This window comes from Scyliorhinus canicula, chromosome 22 (assembly GCF_902713615.1).
Source record: "Scyliorhinus canicula chromosome 22, sScyCan1.1, whole genome shotgun sequence".
Classification (NCBI taxonomy): Eukaryota; Metazoa; Chordata; class Chondrichthyes; order Carcharhiniformes; family Scyliorhinidae; genus Scyliorhinus; species Scyliorhinus canicula.
Window position 1 is genome coordinate 18884194 of NC_052167.1, and position 15889 is coordinate 18900082.

General features: G+C 49.0%; 1 protein-coding gene across 2 annotated transcripts in view; it reads right to left on the bottom strand.

Annotated features, from left to right (window-relative positions):
* Positions 1–15889, bottom strand: part of wdfy4 (WDFY family member 4) — a 292745-nt gene that overhangs the window by 64473 nt on the left and 212383 nt on the right. For both annotated transcript variants that reach the window (XM_038782904.1, XM_038782905.1), the window contains 3 exons: positions 8538–8574; positions 4759–4878; positions 1372–1486 (listed from right to left, as the gene is read on the bottom strand). In XM_038782904.1, the coding sequence (XP_038638832.1) occupies positions 1372–1486; positions 4759–4878; positions 8538–8574 (272 nt within the window). The remainder of the gene's footprint in view (positions 1–1371; positions 1487–4758; positions 4879–8537; positions 8575–15889) is intronic.

The window sequence follows — 15889 nt, forward strand, 5'->3', positions numbered from 1 at the left end:
CGCGTGGCACCCCGGGCCCCCCACCCACCCGCTCCTTCACCCACTGGGTGCCCCGCCTGTGACAGAGACCACGGGTCGCACACTGGAGTCCTGGGACACCTGAGAACCCGTTTTTAGGGCAGGAGCAAGTTACTCCGAGGGACTGCTTAAGAAGAGATGGCTGACAAGGTAAGTGGACAGCCCAGTGTGACGTGGAGCCGCACAGACCAGGATAATCCTCGGATTGCTACTTGGGTCTTGCTGAGTTGGCTGGCCAATCAAAACAATAAGAGGTGGTAAAGCAATGGGAAGTGATGAATCAGCGACAACCTGGCCTTGTCACGTTGAACAGCAGATAATTCAAAAACATGATTATTCCAAAGCCGTATTTCTGTAACTATCTGTCCACTGCGTGGCCCTATTTGATACGCAACCCAGTGACATGCGATTGTACTAAAATCCTGAACAGCGCCAAGCTCATCCTTGCTGGAGGTCATGGGGGTGTTTGAGATGCGGCCTGTCCTATCTTCCCAAGCAAAGGGAGGGAGAACAGTCTGAAGCAGTAGTGGGGAACCAAAAGCAAGGTGTGGGGGATGAGGAGTGATGTATTAACTGAACGCTAGCAACAGAGTGAAAAGAATAAAATCAAACACTAAGATAGCAGCAAGGTCAGTGTGAACTGGTTAAAAAAAAAACATAGGGCTGGACTTTATTCTGTTACTCAGGTACATTAGAAACAAGAGGAGGCCATTCAGTCCCTCACACTGATTCTATCATTCAACCCAATCCTGATTGAAAGTCACCTTGGGTCCAATCACCCACCACTTGCCTGTTATCCATCAAAAATATATCTATCTCAGTCATGCAAATTCCAAGTAACCTCCAGAATCCACAGACTTTGAAGAGAGAGAAGGTCGGATTTCTACACCCTTGGCGTGGACAACATTCACTCAGAGCTTGATGAGCCATCAATTGCACGAGAGACGAGTTGCTTTACAAAAGTTAGGCTTTAATAAGCTAGAACTTAGCCCTGCGGTTGTCTACAATAAAATGGACGACCGCCGGGCGCTTCGACTATTTATACTTCGGTAAGGAGGCGTGGTTAACTCAGCCTCTCAACCAATCGGTCGGGAGGCACATGACCGACCAGGGCCAATGGTAAGCCGGTGTTCTGCACCAATGGCAGACAGCTATGCAAATCATATCACCACAGAGCTTGAGCTCAGTTTAAAATTGGATCACGTCATTCATGAGTCCCTCGCCCGAAGAAACACTCTCTCCGTTTCTGCCCTATCAAATCCTTTCAACATTTTAAACACGCACATTCTTGTCGTCGGTCTTATCAGTTTCGCCTCTCAAATGACTCCCGCTGCTTCCCGCGAAAATACTAACCATCATTATCGACTTCAAAATACCGCTGGACAAACTTTTCCTTCCTTTCCTCGGTTTGTGCCCCCATGGGCTTCGAGAGATCTCGGAACGTCCTTGCATCAGTCAGATTTAACTCCTAGGAGCACAAAGCACAGATGTGAAAAAGGGTATCAATGTTCATTGTGTTCAAACTCTCAGGTTCCACCTCCTAAAGTACCAATGCTGGGCTAATCTCCGTCAACAGGTCACGTCATAATTCACTGAAGATGGTCTGAGCTTCTGTGCACTGGAAAACTGTTCACCGATGCTGATTCCTGTGGTCTCCCAACCATGTGTTTCTTATTAAAGACACCCCACGCACTCGGGAAACCCGCGGTGGGGATGTGCTGCCAGCGGGACCAGAGAATCCAGAGAATTCCGACATATATATATTAAAAAGGGTAACTTTATGCATAAAAGCAGAGTTGATGGGGTGCACAGAAGACAAAGAGTGCAATCGGTTCAGTAAGAATTACTCGGGATGTTTCCAATTCTCATCCCACACCTAGCGGTCGCACGAAGACAGACTTTCATCTGTTTCCATAGCTAGTAATTCCTGGAATAGAACATAGAACACTACAGGCCCTTCGGCCCTCGATGTTGTGCCGAGCTTTGTCCGAAACCAAGATCAAGCTATCCCACTCCCTGTCATTCTGGTGTGCTCCATGTGCCTATCCAATAACCACTTGAAAGTTCCTAAAGTGTCCGACTCCACTATCACAGCAGGCAGTCCATTCCACACCCTAACCACTCTCTGAGTAAAGAACCTACCTCGGACATCCCTCCTATAACTCCCACCCTGAACCTTATAGTTATGCCCCCTTATAACAGCTGCATCCACCCAAGGAAATAGTCTCTGAACGTCCACTCTATCTATCCCCCTCATCATCTATTAAGTCGCCTCTCATCCTCCTCCGCTCCAAAGAGAAAAGCCCTAGCTCCCTCAATCTTTCCTCATAAGACCTATCCTGCAAACCAGGCAGCATCCTGGTAAATCTCCTTTGCACCCTTTCCAATGGTGACCAGAACTGCACACAATACTCCAAATGTGGTCTCACCAGGCTCATGTATAGTTGCAGCATAACCCCTCGGCTCTTAAACTCAAGCCCCCTGTTAATAAACGCTAACACACTATAGGCCTTCTTCACGGCTCTATCCACTTGAGTGGCAACCTTCAGAGATCTGTGGACATGAACCCCAAGATCTCTCTGCTCCTCCACATTCCTCAGAACCCTGCCGTTGACCCTGTAATCCGCATTCAAATTTTAGGTTGCTCGTCTGTCGCCAAGGGTATATAGTTTGAGGGGCGCCACTCCACATCGAGCGTGGTTGACCAGGAGTCTCTCCCACTCTTACCGCCAGCCATTGCCACGTATTTGGAAGGATTTGCAGGTTGACACTCAACCTGTTTGGCCACGTTATGAACGTACCTTCCTTGGCCGTCAGAGCCTGGAGTGGGACTCGAACTCGGAGCTTCCGGCTCAGAGGCAGGGAGGCTAACCCACTGTGTGACAAGACATCCCGAGGGATGTTTACACTGGCAGCAAGGGGAAGCGGAGAGGCAGCAATACAAAACCGTGAGGGAAACATTGACTGGGCAGCAAGCTCTCAGACAAAGACAAGTAGGTTCGGCCGTGGAGGAGAAAGGGTGGATGCATGGTTTTGACGCGTGTGGGTAATGCTCACTCTGAAAATGAGGGGAAAGGCAGCAGAATAGTGGGTCGGCTGCCCATTATAAACCTCAGTGAAGCCAGTGAAAACTATAATGGGACAGGGTACAGAATGGTGAGCTGTCACCAGAGTAAAAGTTATTCCCATGACTTCTCCACATGGTGAGTGGGTGGGGGGTGTATAGATTTGGGGCAGCATCTCTGACGTAAAGCACAAGAGGAACTCCTTTGAGATGGGCCTCATGATCTGAGGTCATTTTCAGTCCTGCATTGTTCAATGCACCTCAAAACGTAGGACATTTTAGGGGTACAGGAGGAATTGAGTACTACTGATATCCTGTGGCTAACCGGGGCCTAGGCTTAAGAGCTGAGCGAATGTTTGTACAGAGTGTGCTGCAGGCAATATAAATTTGTAAGAACTGTAGTTTATGAAGAGTGGAGGATGGAAAGCCGATCAGGAGCAGGTTGTAAGTCTGGATATTATCATTCCAGTAATGTTTGTACTATAATGATTAGACCTTTGTGCTTAGATGTATGGGTGGCACTGTGGTTAGCACTGCTGCCTCACAGTGCCAGGGTGCCGGGTTCAATTCCGGCTTTGGGTGACCATCTGTGTGGAGTCAGCACTTCCTTCCCGTGTCTGCAATGCTCCGGTTTCCTCCCAAATGGGCAGGTAGGTGCCATTATGGGGAGAGCGAGAGGGGGCTTAGGTGAGGTGCTCTTTCAGAGGGTCAGTGCAAACACGATGGGCCCAATGGCCTCCTTCTGCTTTGCTGGGATTCTATGATTCTAATTAGGTGACTAAGAACTGGGAGTGAATAGGGATAGAAATGGGATCAGAGCAGACTTATCATTGAATTGATGTAAGAAGGTAGGAACCCAACCCCTATAACATAGTACAATGACAGGTCTGGGTGAGGAAAGCCATTGGCTCATCTTCTGGCACCCACCCAGAAGTATCCCTGGTATCCTGCCCAATACTCCTCCATCGGGCAGCACCTCCAATTCAGAGTAACTGATCGGTTATCTCATTAAATAAGTACGGCCTCAACCGGGACCTTGGATTCATGTCTCATTCCATTTACCCGCCCTCCCCTCCCCCCCACCATCTGGCCAGGGCTTGCAAAATCCTCCCAACTGTCCTAGCTTGAGACAATTCACGCCTCTTTAACCTGTGATTATCCCTCTCTCCAGTCGCACCGTCTGGACCTGTAAAGACTTAATTACCTGCAAAGACTCGTATTCAAAATATCATCTTGCATCATTGACTTTGTCTTTATATGTGTTTCTGGAACCCACATCTTCACCCACTGTCGGAAACGCCGTTGCGTTTCACGACGGCGTGAACGGGCCGCTGGTAATACCGATTCTGGACCCCACAGAGGGCCAGCACGGCGCTGGAGCGGTTGCGACCAGGTGTGGACGGCGCCGGCGGGACTCTGCCTTTTTGGAGCGGCCGCTTGGCCCATCCGGCCCGGAGAATCGGCGGCCCAGCCCCGTAGAGCGGCCCGCGGCTAGCGCCGCGCCAAACGTTGGGGCGGCGTGGCATGGTTCCGGGCACTCTCCAGCCGGCGCGGGGCCAGGGGGATCCCGCCCAGGGACTTAACGTCAAAGGTAATTCATGGGCACGGTACATGGGGGTGTCCTGTCGGTCATGAAAGTGAACGCGAGTTCCCTCCTTCTGCTATTCATCGCTTACCTCAGAGTCGTAGTCAGCGAGAATCCAAGGGAATACTGGATACTGCATCAGATCATTATAGGTTCGCCCTGCCAAAGTGTTCAGATGCATGAGATACTCAAAGTTGCTCATCTCTCCCTTCTGCCACAGAGGGGAAAAAAAGTAATTGGAAAAAGCGGTTTCAATTAACGTCTTATTGAATTTGCTAGTCCTAATTACAAGGTGGAAAGCAACTGCAAACTCAGAGGATTGTGAAGTGTATTTTGTAGTGGAATTGTGGTTGGGATTGAACTCAGAAAGTGGCACGTCAGCATGACTCTCCGACCCCGTTTTAAATAACTGTCTCTCGCGATAACTGTAATATGCATATCTTTTAATGTCAGGTGAGGAAGTCAAAGGTTTCGACACGATAGACTGACCCCCTGCACAAATGCCCAACATTGTGGTTGGATGACTTATATTGCACTGTCGCAATGCTGAGCCTACAGCTGGAATCCTGTGGCTGGCTTGGAGGTGGGAAGGGCATTTACTTGGGGGAGGCGGTGGTGTTGCTAAAAGCTGTTACCCTCCCGTCTCTGCCAGAAATAAGTTCCAGTTAGTAAAGCCCATGGTCAACCTTCTCGCCCCTGGGGCCAATTAAAGGCCTTAACCGGCCAATTAATGGCCATATAAGGGCCTCAACACACTGTTGCTGATATTAACCCAATGTATAGAATTCCTGCAGTGCAGAAGGAGGCCATTCGGCCCATCGGACCTACCCAGGTCCACTCCCCCGCCCTATCCCCTTACCCCACCTAACCTGGGCCTTCCTGGACACTAAGGGCAATTTATCATGGCCAATCCACCTAACCTGCACATCTTTGGACTGTGGGAGGAAACCGGAGCACCCGGAGGAAACCCACGCACACACGGGGAGAAACGTGTAAACTCCACATAGACAGTCACCCATGGCCAAATTTGATCCTGAGTCCCAGGCGCTGTGAGGCACCAGTGCTAACCACTGTGCCACCATGCCATCCTGCCATATGGTGCGGACTGCTAGTCATCTTAAATACACCTCCTTGGGTGGGGGTGACCCTCTGTCAAAGGCACTCAGTGCCTGTTTGAGGGACCGGTCATCGGGATGTGGGAGCCCCCTGTGGGCCAGTTGCTGCTCTTCCTTCCGACACCCCGATTCCCTCCTCCCCCCCCCCCCCCCCGCCTCCCACACTGCGGAATTCACCCGTCCCCCCCGTCCCCGAAGCCTGGTTCATCTACGATCCTGGGACTCTGGTCTTTCCGGCAGCAGCCTCAGAGGTGCTGGCCTCTGATTGGCTGGCGGGACGTCTGTCCTTGGGGGTCTTAATTCCAGGGGAAGGCCTACTGGTGTCCTCATCACTGCCTGATTGGCATGTGGTTCAGCAGACCTTCTTGAAACAAAGCACCGTAGGCCTCACACCGGCTGGCAGGGGAGACCCCCGATGCCTCAACAAGGTTCTGTCCAAAATTACAGCAAATCAGACACAGTAACTGTAACCAGACATGTCCAAACATTAGCAAAAGGAGCTTGGTAGTCCCTTCAAGCTCTCCCATTAATCAGATTCTGGCCAATATATCTCAATTCCACATTCCCATCCGATACCAATATCTTGATTCTCTTAATGCCCAACAAGGGGCAAGAGTTTCTCATCTCATTAGTGGCAATAATCGTCACGAGTGGAACAGAAAGGTAGACGCACCAGCCAAAGGCAGGCGGGACAAGGAATTCCTGACCAATCTTTCCATTTCATTTGGAATACACGTAATGACTGAGAAAATTCCAAATTTCCCCCCACCACCCCTGTTGAAGACTCCACAGCTCATTCCTAAATGGCCAAACCTTTAGTTCTTGACTCTCTAAGCAGGGGAAGTAGCCTCTGTCCTGTTACACCCTCGAGGAATTTCCTATTTACATCTGTTTAGGATTTGGGGCTGGATTCGCCACAGTCAATCGCCAAAATCGCATTTGGCGCGAGGGCAGAGAATCAACTTTCCCGACGGAACGGGGCCCGGCGGCGCTCTGGCGATTCTCCGGGCCTCGAATATCCGCGCGTCGGCGAAGTACGCCGCGCGGCTGGGGGGGGGGGCATTGCCAGAGGCCTGTCCAGCAAAACTCGGCTCCCGACCGGCCGAGTTCCCGATGGCGTGGAACTAACATGACGTGGCCGGTCGGCACTGGGGGTGGGGGGGGGGGGTTGGCCTTATGGGCGGCCGGGGCACAGATCGGCCGGTCTGATGCAGGGGTACGTGGCCGATAGGGGAGATCTACATTACGGAGCTGCCTCCGTGGTCCGAGTCCGCCATCACGCTCGGCACGGCCGCTGGAGGCTGCCGCTGTGCGTATGCACGGACCTGGAACTGGAGGTGCGGGGCCCATATCCGCAGCCGAAGCTGCTTGAAGCTTGCCAGCCCCCTGCAGGTAAGTGAATTGGCTGCTATTTGTTTAAGGAAACTGGGGAATGCAACGCCTGTGTTTTTACGCCCATGTGGGGACATCGCCCCATTTTGGGAAAACCCAGCCTTCCAGTCTGAGGTCACCTGGAAGAGGTGGCGTTAGATCAGTCTAGAGTTAAAAGCATTTCCTCACTCTGTTGGACGATGCTCTCTTCACCAAGAGGGAACATCACCCAGTTTGTGGGTTGGGCATCATGGGCTCCCTCGGTGTGTTTAAGTCTTTGAGCACAGTGCGAGTGGCCAGTGTAATTCTGGCTCACACTACCCTAAAACTGAGGTGCACCATTCATGCCATTAAATTGCAAACATTGAAACTCCACATAGATTATTTGACCGCCAGCTGGAATATTGGGCCATTGAAGACAGGAAAAAGACTAACAGGAATCTGACTACATGGCAGGTTCTTCAAAATAATACCATTTCCCGCTTTTCAGAATACAATAATTATTTTTATTAGTGTCACAAGTCAGCTTACGATAACACTGCAATTACGTTTCTGTGAAAAGCCGCTAGTCGCAACGCTCCGGTTGGGGTGGGGGGGGGGGGTTGTCTGAATTAGAAGGGAACAATGAAGATTACCTGCCTTCTCGGGGAAATGAATGGGGTCATGTTTATTTACCAAATCTCTACGGCGTAAATAATAATCTTTATTAGTGTCACAAGTAGGCTTACATTGACACTGCAATGAAGTTCTGTGAAAATCTCCTAGTCATCACACTCCGGCGCCTGTTCGGGTACACAGAGGGAGAATTCAGAATGTCCAATTCACCTAACAGCACGTCTTTCGGGACTTGTTGGAGGAGACCGGAGCACCCGGAGGAAACCCACGCCGACACGGAGGAATGTGCAGACTTCACACAGACAGTGACCCACTGTCGAATTGAACCTGGGCCCCTGGCACTGTGAAGCCAAAGTGCTAACCACTGTGCTACCGTTACTATATGAGATAGAGGCGCTTAAATCAGTTAACCTCCTACTTTATCTAGGGAAAATGCTGGAAAATCTCAGCAAGTCTGGCAGCATCTGTAGGGAGAGAAAAGAGCTAACGTTTCGAGTCCGATGACTCTTTGTCAAACGTTAGCTCTTTTCTCTCCCTACAGATGCTGCCAGACTTGCTGAGATGTTCCAGCATTTTCCCTTTCGTTTCAGATTCCAGCATCCGCAGTAATTTGCTTTTATCCTACTTTATCTACTTTGGTACAACCCATCATCAGCAATGTGGGCATCAACGGGATGGACTATCCTCCGACCAGGTGAACACCCAAAGCAAAATCAGGCAACATTCTCACCTGCCCTGCCCTATGAGACTGAGGGAAGGTGCGTCTTACCTGCCATTTCTGTGTAGCTGCTTTCTCGCCTAATCTCCTGCGGAAGCGGGACATAGATGGGAAGATTTTAATTAATAGAGCACAATAAATCTACACTTACACACAGCACTCTGCCAGAATTACAAGTAATGCAATGGGATTAAAGTCAGCCCTTGAATGCCATCGCAGGACATTTGATTTGTACAGGTCCATATTTGAAAATACAAAGGTTAAGAGGCGAGTTTGAAGAGACAGCCCTGAGAATCAGCAATTGCTAACATTTTCAGCCGTCAAATATTATCTGCAAATACCGTAACTTTTTATGATCCTCACAATTATTTTTTACCGAAAGAGATGCAAAGATGATTTAAATGTACACGTTTTGTGTCTGTCCTGAACCAGACAGGGTGTACGGTGAACTAGTCATGTGCATTCAGGTGTAGGGTTAGACTTTGGTTTAATCTCCTATATTTAAAGTCTGGTTTCCTTTGACTTATGGACAGCTTGTAGCTTTGTACCATAGCTGTGGGTAACAAAAAGGTTAAAGGTTCTTTAGAGGGATACGGACTGAGTAAGGGCAGAAGGGTTTGTTTTTAGTTAGAACATCATGGTCGGCACAGGCTTGGAGGGCTGAAGGGCCTGTTCCTGTGCTGTACTTTTCTTTCTTCTTTGTTCTTAAAAGACGTTCATTCTCAGAATGCTTTTGAATTCAATGCGCCTGGGTACAATTTAGTTGATTCCCCTTTTGGCCAAAATGACAGGATTTGAGACTCATGTCATGTTTACTGAATGCTGCGGCCATGTTGGGAAGTGAGATAGCCAAGACAGTCTTGAGACAGGAAGTGAGGCAATTGGCTGTGATGACCAACTAGTTGACATCTGCTGCTTTGAAGGCCATATCCTTTCTGCGGGTCCTGCCTACAATGACACTTGCCCTGTCGCAATAGAACAGCAACGGCATTGTTTTTGGGCGGCAGCTTATAAAGATCTTAAACCTCTGTGAACGCTTGGTTGGGGTGGGGGGTGGGGGGTCAGAATTAGAAGGGAACAATGAAGATTACCTGCCTCCCCGGGGAAATGAATGGGGTAATGTTGTTTATTTACCAAATCTCTACGGCGTAAATAATAATCTTTATTGTTGTCACAAGTAGGCTTACATTAACACTGCAATTAAGTTACAGTGAAAATCCCCGAGTCGCCACATTCCGGCGCCTGTTCGGGTACACAAGAGGGAGAATTCAGAATGTCCAATTCGCCTAACAAGACATCTTTCGGGACTTGTGGGAGGAGACCGGAGCACCCGGAGACACGCAGACACGGGGGGAACGTGCAAACTCCGCACAGACAGTGACCCAAGCCGGATTCGAATCCGTGACCCTGGCGCTGTGAAGCAACAGTGCTAACCACTGTGCTACTGTGCCGCCCATAAGACATTGGGTGGGATTTTACACACAACCCACTGCGTTTTTCGCAGAAGCAGAGGCAGCCCGCCATCCGCTGGCAGCGGGATCTTCAGGAAACCTGGCGAGGATGCATCGTTGGCGGGTCCGGTACACTCTGGCCACTGAACGGCCTTATTTTAACTCAATGTGAGTGAATGGGTCTCGAACAAGTTCAAATCAGGCCCATTGTGCATCTGGTCAAGCAGAATGAACAGATTTGTCACAAGTCCATCCTTGACGATAGGATCAAACTGCTTAAAAGTACACTCAGCTCTTGGATGTTTAATTAGTTAATCAACTTAATCCCCTCACTGAACAATTGGGGCTCCTTTCTTCACAACAAGGGGAACTATGTGTTGATTTGGACAAATTGTTTTAATTATGAAGGGATGGGACAGTGCAAATGGAACAGGTTAATCCCTGTGATCCAGAGATTGAGAATGACGGGACATAGATACTGGATTAAAATTCACGATATCCATTCTGGGTCATAACTGACTTTACTAAGACCATAAGACATAGGAGCAGAATTAGACCACTCGGCCCATCGAATCTGCTCAGCCATTCAATCATGGCTGATATTTTCTCATCCCCATTCTCCTGCCTTCTCCCCGTAACCCCTGATCCCCTTGGATTGGATTTGTTTATTGTCAAGTGTACCGAGGTACAGTGAAAAGTATTTTTCTGCGAGCAGCTCAACAGATCATCAGTACATGGGAAGAAACGGGAATTAAACAAAATTCAAGAAAATACATAATTAAATGAAAATCGCTTATTGTCACGAATAGGCTTCAATGAAGTTACTGTGAAAAGCCCCTAGTCACCACATTCCGGCGCCTGTCCGGGGAGGCTGGTACGGGAATTGAACTGTGCTGCTAGCCTGCTTGGTCTGCTTTAAAAGCCAGCGATTTAGCCCAGTGAGCTAAACCATCCCCTAATAGGGCAATACAAGATATACAATGTAACTATATAAGCATTGGCATCGGATGAAGCATACAGGGTGTAGTGTTAATGAGGTCAGTCAATAAGAGGGTCATTTAGGAGTCTGGTGACAGTGGGGAAGAAGCTGTTTTTGAGTCTGTTTGTGCGTGTTCTCAGACTTCTGTATCTCCTGCCCGATGGAAGAAGTTGGAAGAGTGAGTAAGCCGGGTGGGAGGGATCCTTGATTATGCTGCACGCTTTCCCCAGGCAGCGGGAGGTGTAGATGGAGTCCATGGATGGGAGGCAGGTTCGTGTGATGGACTGGGCGGTATTCACGACTCTCTGAAGTTTTTTGCAGTCCTGGGCCGAGCATTTGCCATACCAGGCTGTGATGCAGCCCGGTTAATCAAAGCCCCTTATTAATCTTAAAGACACTCAGTAATTTGACCTCCACAGCCTTCTGCGGCAAAGAGTTCCACTGATTCACCAGCGGAGCCAGTTTCCCTTGGTCTAATTTAACAAGACGCCTCATTGTTTTGAATGTTTCCCTCAAATCTCCCCTTTAACTTCTTTGTTCTAGGTTGGATAATCCCACCTTAGAATCTCAGCGATAATCTCTCGATGTACCGGAACTCCCTCGATTCTTGTATCATTCTGATAAATTCAATCAGTGATTGTGGAGGAGGTAACCAAATTGTTTTTCGTTAACTCTTTTTTTTTACAAACACTTTCGCTCGAGTTGCAAACAATGTTGGAGGTGGCAGGGGCAAAACAGGATGAAATGGTGGGTGGGGCGGGTTGTGCGACACCCAGGAATACAACCCATGTCGGTAATCGTCCCAGGCAGCGAGGGTGAAGGTTTTTCCTTTGCTCCTCTATGTGTCGATATACTTGGAGACAAACTCAAAATTGTTCTTGCTGGTCATTCACCCCATATGAGTGGGTGACATACAGCGGACGATAAATGTATTTGCATAAGGTACTGGCGGCTGTTAATAAATAGCTTACGGAGGAACAGGTTAAAGAACCCCTCCAGCTCTCTGGCACACATCACCCAGGAACTAAGTGGGAGTAAGGGTGAACTTTTGTTTAACTAGCAACATTCATTTTGTCTTAGCTTGTTGAATGAAACACACCATAACAACCAGCTGACATCTGATACACAGTAGCTCATGTTATAATTATATACAAAAGAAACCAATTGTCACCTTTAGAGTCATAAACACACACTCAAGGCCATAAACGTTGCGCAATGACACACACCCAACGTGTATTTGTTACTGCTTTGTCTGCTGGTAATCAAACAGTTTGATATGTCCACCTTTGCTTTGTACGTTGTTTACTGGTAGTTGTCACTCTCAATGCAGCAAGTGCTCCAAATGAAGGTCATAAGGAACCTATTCGCCAATCCCTCCCCCCCCCGAAACTAATTGCCTCCCTTTGCCCTTCCCCTCTGGAAGGATCCAACATGATTCCAGGAGCTCCTCCAACATCCTCACGGGGGGACATAGTGGGTTAGCTCTGCTGCCTCACAGCGTCATGGACCCGGGTTCGATTTCGGGTTGACTGTCTGTGCCGAGTTTGCACTTTTCCCCCGTGCTTGCGTGGGTTTCCTCTGGGTGCTCCGGTTTCTTCCCACAGTCCAAAGATTAGGTGGACGGGCCATGATCAATTGCTTCTGAGCGTCGAAAGGTTAGATGGGGTTACGGGGATAGGGCAGGGGAGTGGGCCTAGGTAGGGTGCTCTTTCAAAGGACCGCTGCTGACTCGATGGGCTGAATGGCCTCCTTTTGCATTGTACGATTCTAAGAATGGATGGCTGACTGCCGGAAGCGCTGCCATTTGATCTTCCAGCTTCCACTTCCATGCTGTGGTGATATGCCTGTGCGCAGTTAGGCAGAAAGTGAGCAATGTGACCTCCAACCAGCTGGTGGCGTCAGAGATACAGCACGGGACTTGAGATATCCATCAGTTGGTAGTAGGACGTACGAGAGCTCCAGGAGAATTCATGGAATTCATTTAGTAGTCTTTGTCTGTATAGTGATCTGTTAGTTACCTTTCCATGTGTTTATTAATAAATCGTCTTTCTAGTTAAATAATTAGATGTTCTGTGTACATCATTGCAATGGCCATACCACAGAGCACAACACATGGAATCAGCTGCGATACGCTGGGCTTATTTCACCCCCACCCTCCCCCACTCCTACCCCTTCCAGGATCGATATTGACAACGCTTCCGCCAGTTTACGATATTTACTCGCGGAACCACACTGCCACAGGCCACAAAATGGGGCCAACATTCTGGTGGCTCTGGCAGCTGAGCACAAATCAGAGACGACACAAATACCCAGATTAGGGGCGTCCGTGTCAAACTGCAACGGTGACTGAATACAAACCCAGGCTTTGCTTTTCAAGTAGTTACACTTGTTAAGTCAACAATTTTAGTTGGACAATTCCTGTAAGAACAAAATGAACAATCCCTTTCAGCATTTACTTTTTCCAGCTAAAACTGCTGAGGAAAGGAACTTCATCTCCGTGCCATTTTACGATCTTATTGGGGCACATTTTCCCTCCATTCCCTCATATTGGGAGGCCTTGTAGACCACCGGGAGCCCAAACTCAGTTCAGGAACAAGCAATTTCTGGTAATGGTTACAATACGCATCAGGTCCCAGCCGGGTCTGTCCTGTCAGTTCCATCATTGGCCAACTTTATATCGAACTAAACAACGGTCAATCCCTGCTCCCCGCCCACTCATCGGGGGAGCTCTTTTTCCGCAGGGCTCACGGGGAGAGTGATTGTTCCCACCCCGTAAGCCTCATGCAGGTTATAGCAGGAGTAGGAACCGAGCTCCTGCTTCATGTTCCCTTCGGAGTCAGACTCGTGAAACGTGAAACCCATGCCCTATTATTCCACCATTCGGATCTCTTAGAAAATTAACCCAAACAGTGTTCACCTTTAGCATCATAATGTGCCCCAAGGTACTTCACAGGAGCTTTGTTAAGTCAGGAAGCGGGGCAGCACGGTAGCATGGTGGTTAGCATAAATGCTTCACAGCTCCAGGGTCCCAGGTTCGATTCCCGGCTGGGTCACTGTCTGTGCGGAGTCTGCACGTCCTCCCCGTGTGTGCGTGGGTTTCCTCCGGGTGCTCCGGTTTCCTCCCACAGTCCAAAGATGTGCAGGTTAGGTGGATTGGCCATGCTAAATTGCCCGTAGTGTCCTAAAAAAAAAGTAAGGTTAAGGGGGGGGGGTTGTTGGGTTACGGGTATAAGGTGGATACGTGGGTTTGAGTAGGGTGATCATTGCTCGGCACAACATCGAGGGCCAAAGGGCCTGTTCTGTGCTGTACTGTTCTATATTCTATATAAGACCATGAGACATGGGAGTGAAATTAGGCCATTCGGCCCGTCGGGTCTGCTCCGCCATTCAATCATGGTTGATATTTTTCTCATCCCCTCTATCTATCTCTGTCTTAAAGACACTCAGTGACTTGGCCTCCACAGCCTTCTGCGGCAAAGAGTTCCACAGATTCACCTGAAGAAATTCTTCCTCATCTCTGTTTTAAAAATCGTCCCTTCAGTCTGAGGTTGAACGTGCCTCGGTTCTAGTTTCTCCTACCAGTGGAAACATGCTCCCCACGTCCACTCTATCTAGCCCTCTCATATCCTGTAAGATTCAATAAGGTCCCCCCTCATTGTTCTAAACTATCAACAAGTACAGAACCAGATACCTCAACCGCTCCTCATATGACAAGCTCTTCATTCCTGGAGTCATGCTTGTGGACCTTCTCTGGACCTCCTCCCTCCAAGGCCCAGCACATCCTTCCTTAGATATGGGACCCAAAACTGCTCACAATACTCCAATTGGCATCTGACCCGAGCCGTATGCAGCCTCTCCAGTACATCCCTGCTCTTGTATTCTAGCCCACTCGACATGAATGCCAACATTGCATTGGCCTTTCTAACTGCCGACTGAACCCGCCAGTTAACCTGAAGAGAATCTTGAACTAGGACTCCTAAGTCTATACAAGATATGAGGACAGATAGCCAAAAAGCTTGATCATGAGAGATAGGTTATAAAGATAAAGGGGAGAGGGGTAGGAATGGAATTCTAAAGCTCAGAGGCTTGGCAGCTGAAGGCATGGCCACCAATGAAGGATCAATTAACATCTAGTATTTAATTCAAAACAATTTCACCAAAACTGACAATTTGTTTACTCAGGCAGGAGTGCGGCTTAAATGAGGCTCAGTGGTGAGCATCATGGAACCTGGATCCAGGTTCCGATTAATTTGTGTGTGTTTTAAGTTACACATTCCAACTGATCGGGGGGGGTGGGGGTTGGGGGGGGGGGGGGGGGGGTGTTGGATTTGGGACTCTTCCACCAACGAGGTAAACATAGCCTTTTCCAAAGCCTCCAAACATTTAAGCAGCAAATGTGCCATTATCCTCTGACTCACGTCGGTCGAAGGAGTTGCACTCACTTATGTTTTTATCTGAGGGATTGTGGTAGTATGACTAGAGGTACTACGGTACCTGGGAGTGCTGAGCCACCATTGGTGGAGAAGGCTCGCTGCTCATTGGCCCAATGGTTTGTATTTCGTTGGTCAGAGTGTAAGGTAGCTCCGCCCAGCGAGGCGGAGTATAAGAGCCCGTGTTTCCCAGCAGCCTGCCTTTTCTGTACTCGAGCTGCTGGGGAAACATCTTGTCGATTAAAGCCTTCAATTCGGACTACATCCTCGTTTCAGTAGTTATTGATTGGGCATCAGGGATATCTGAGGGATACATAGTTGTACCCTCACTGTAAGGCAGCACGGTAGCACAAGTGGATAGCACTGTGGCTTCACAGCGCCAGGGTCTCAGGTTCGATTCCCCGCTGGGTCACTGTGCGGAGTCTGCACGTTCTCCCCGTGTCTGCATGGGTTTCCTCCGGGTGCTCCGGTTGCCTCCCACAGTCCAAAGACGTGCAGGTTAGGTGGATTGGACATGCTAAATTGCTCCTAGTGTCCAAAAAG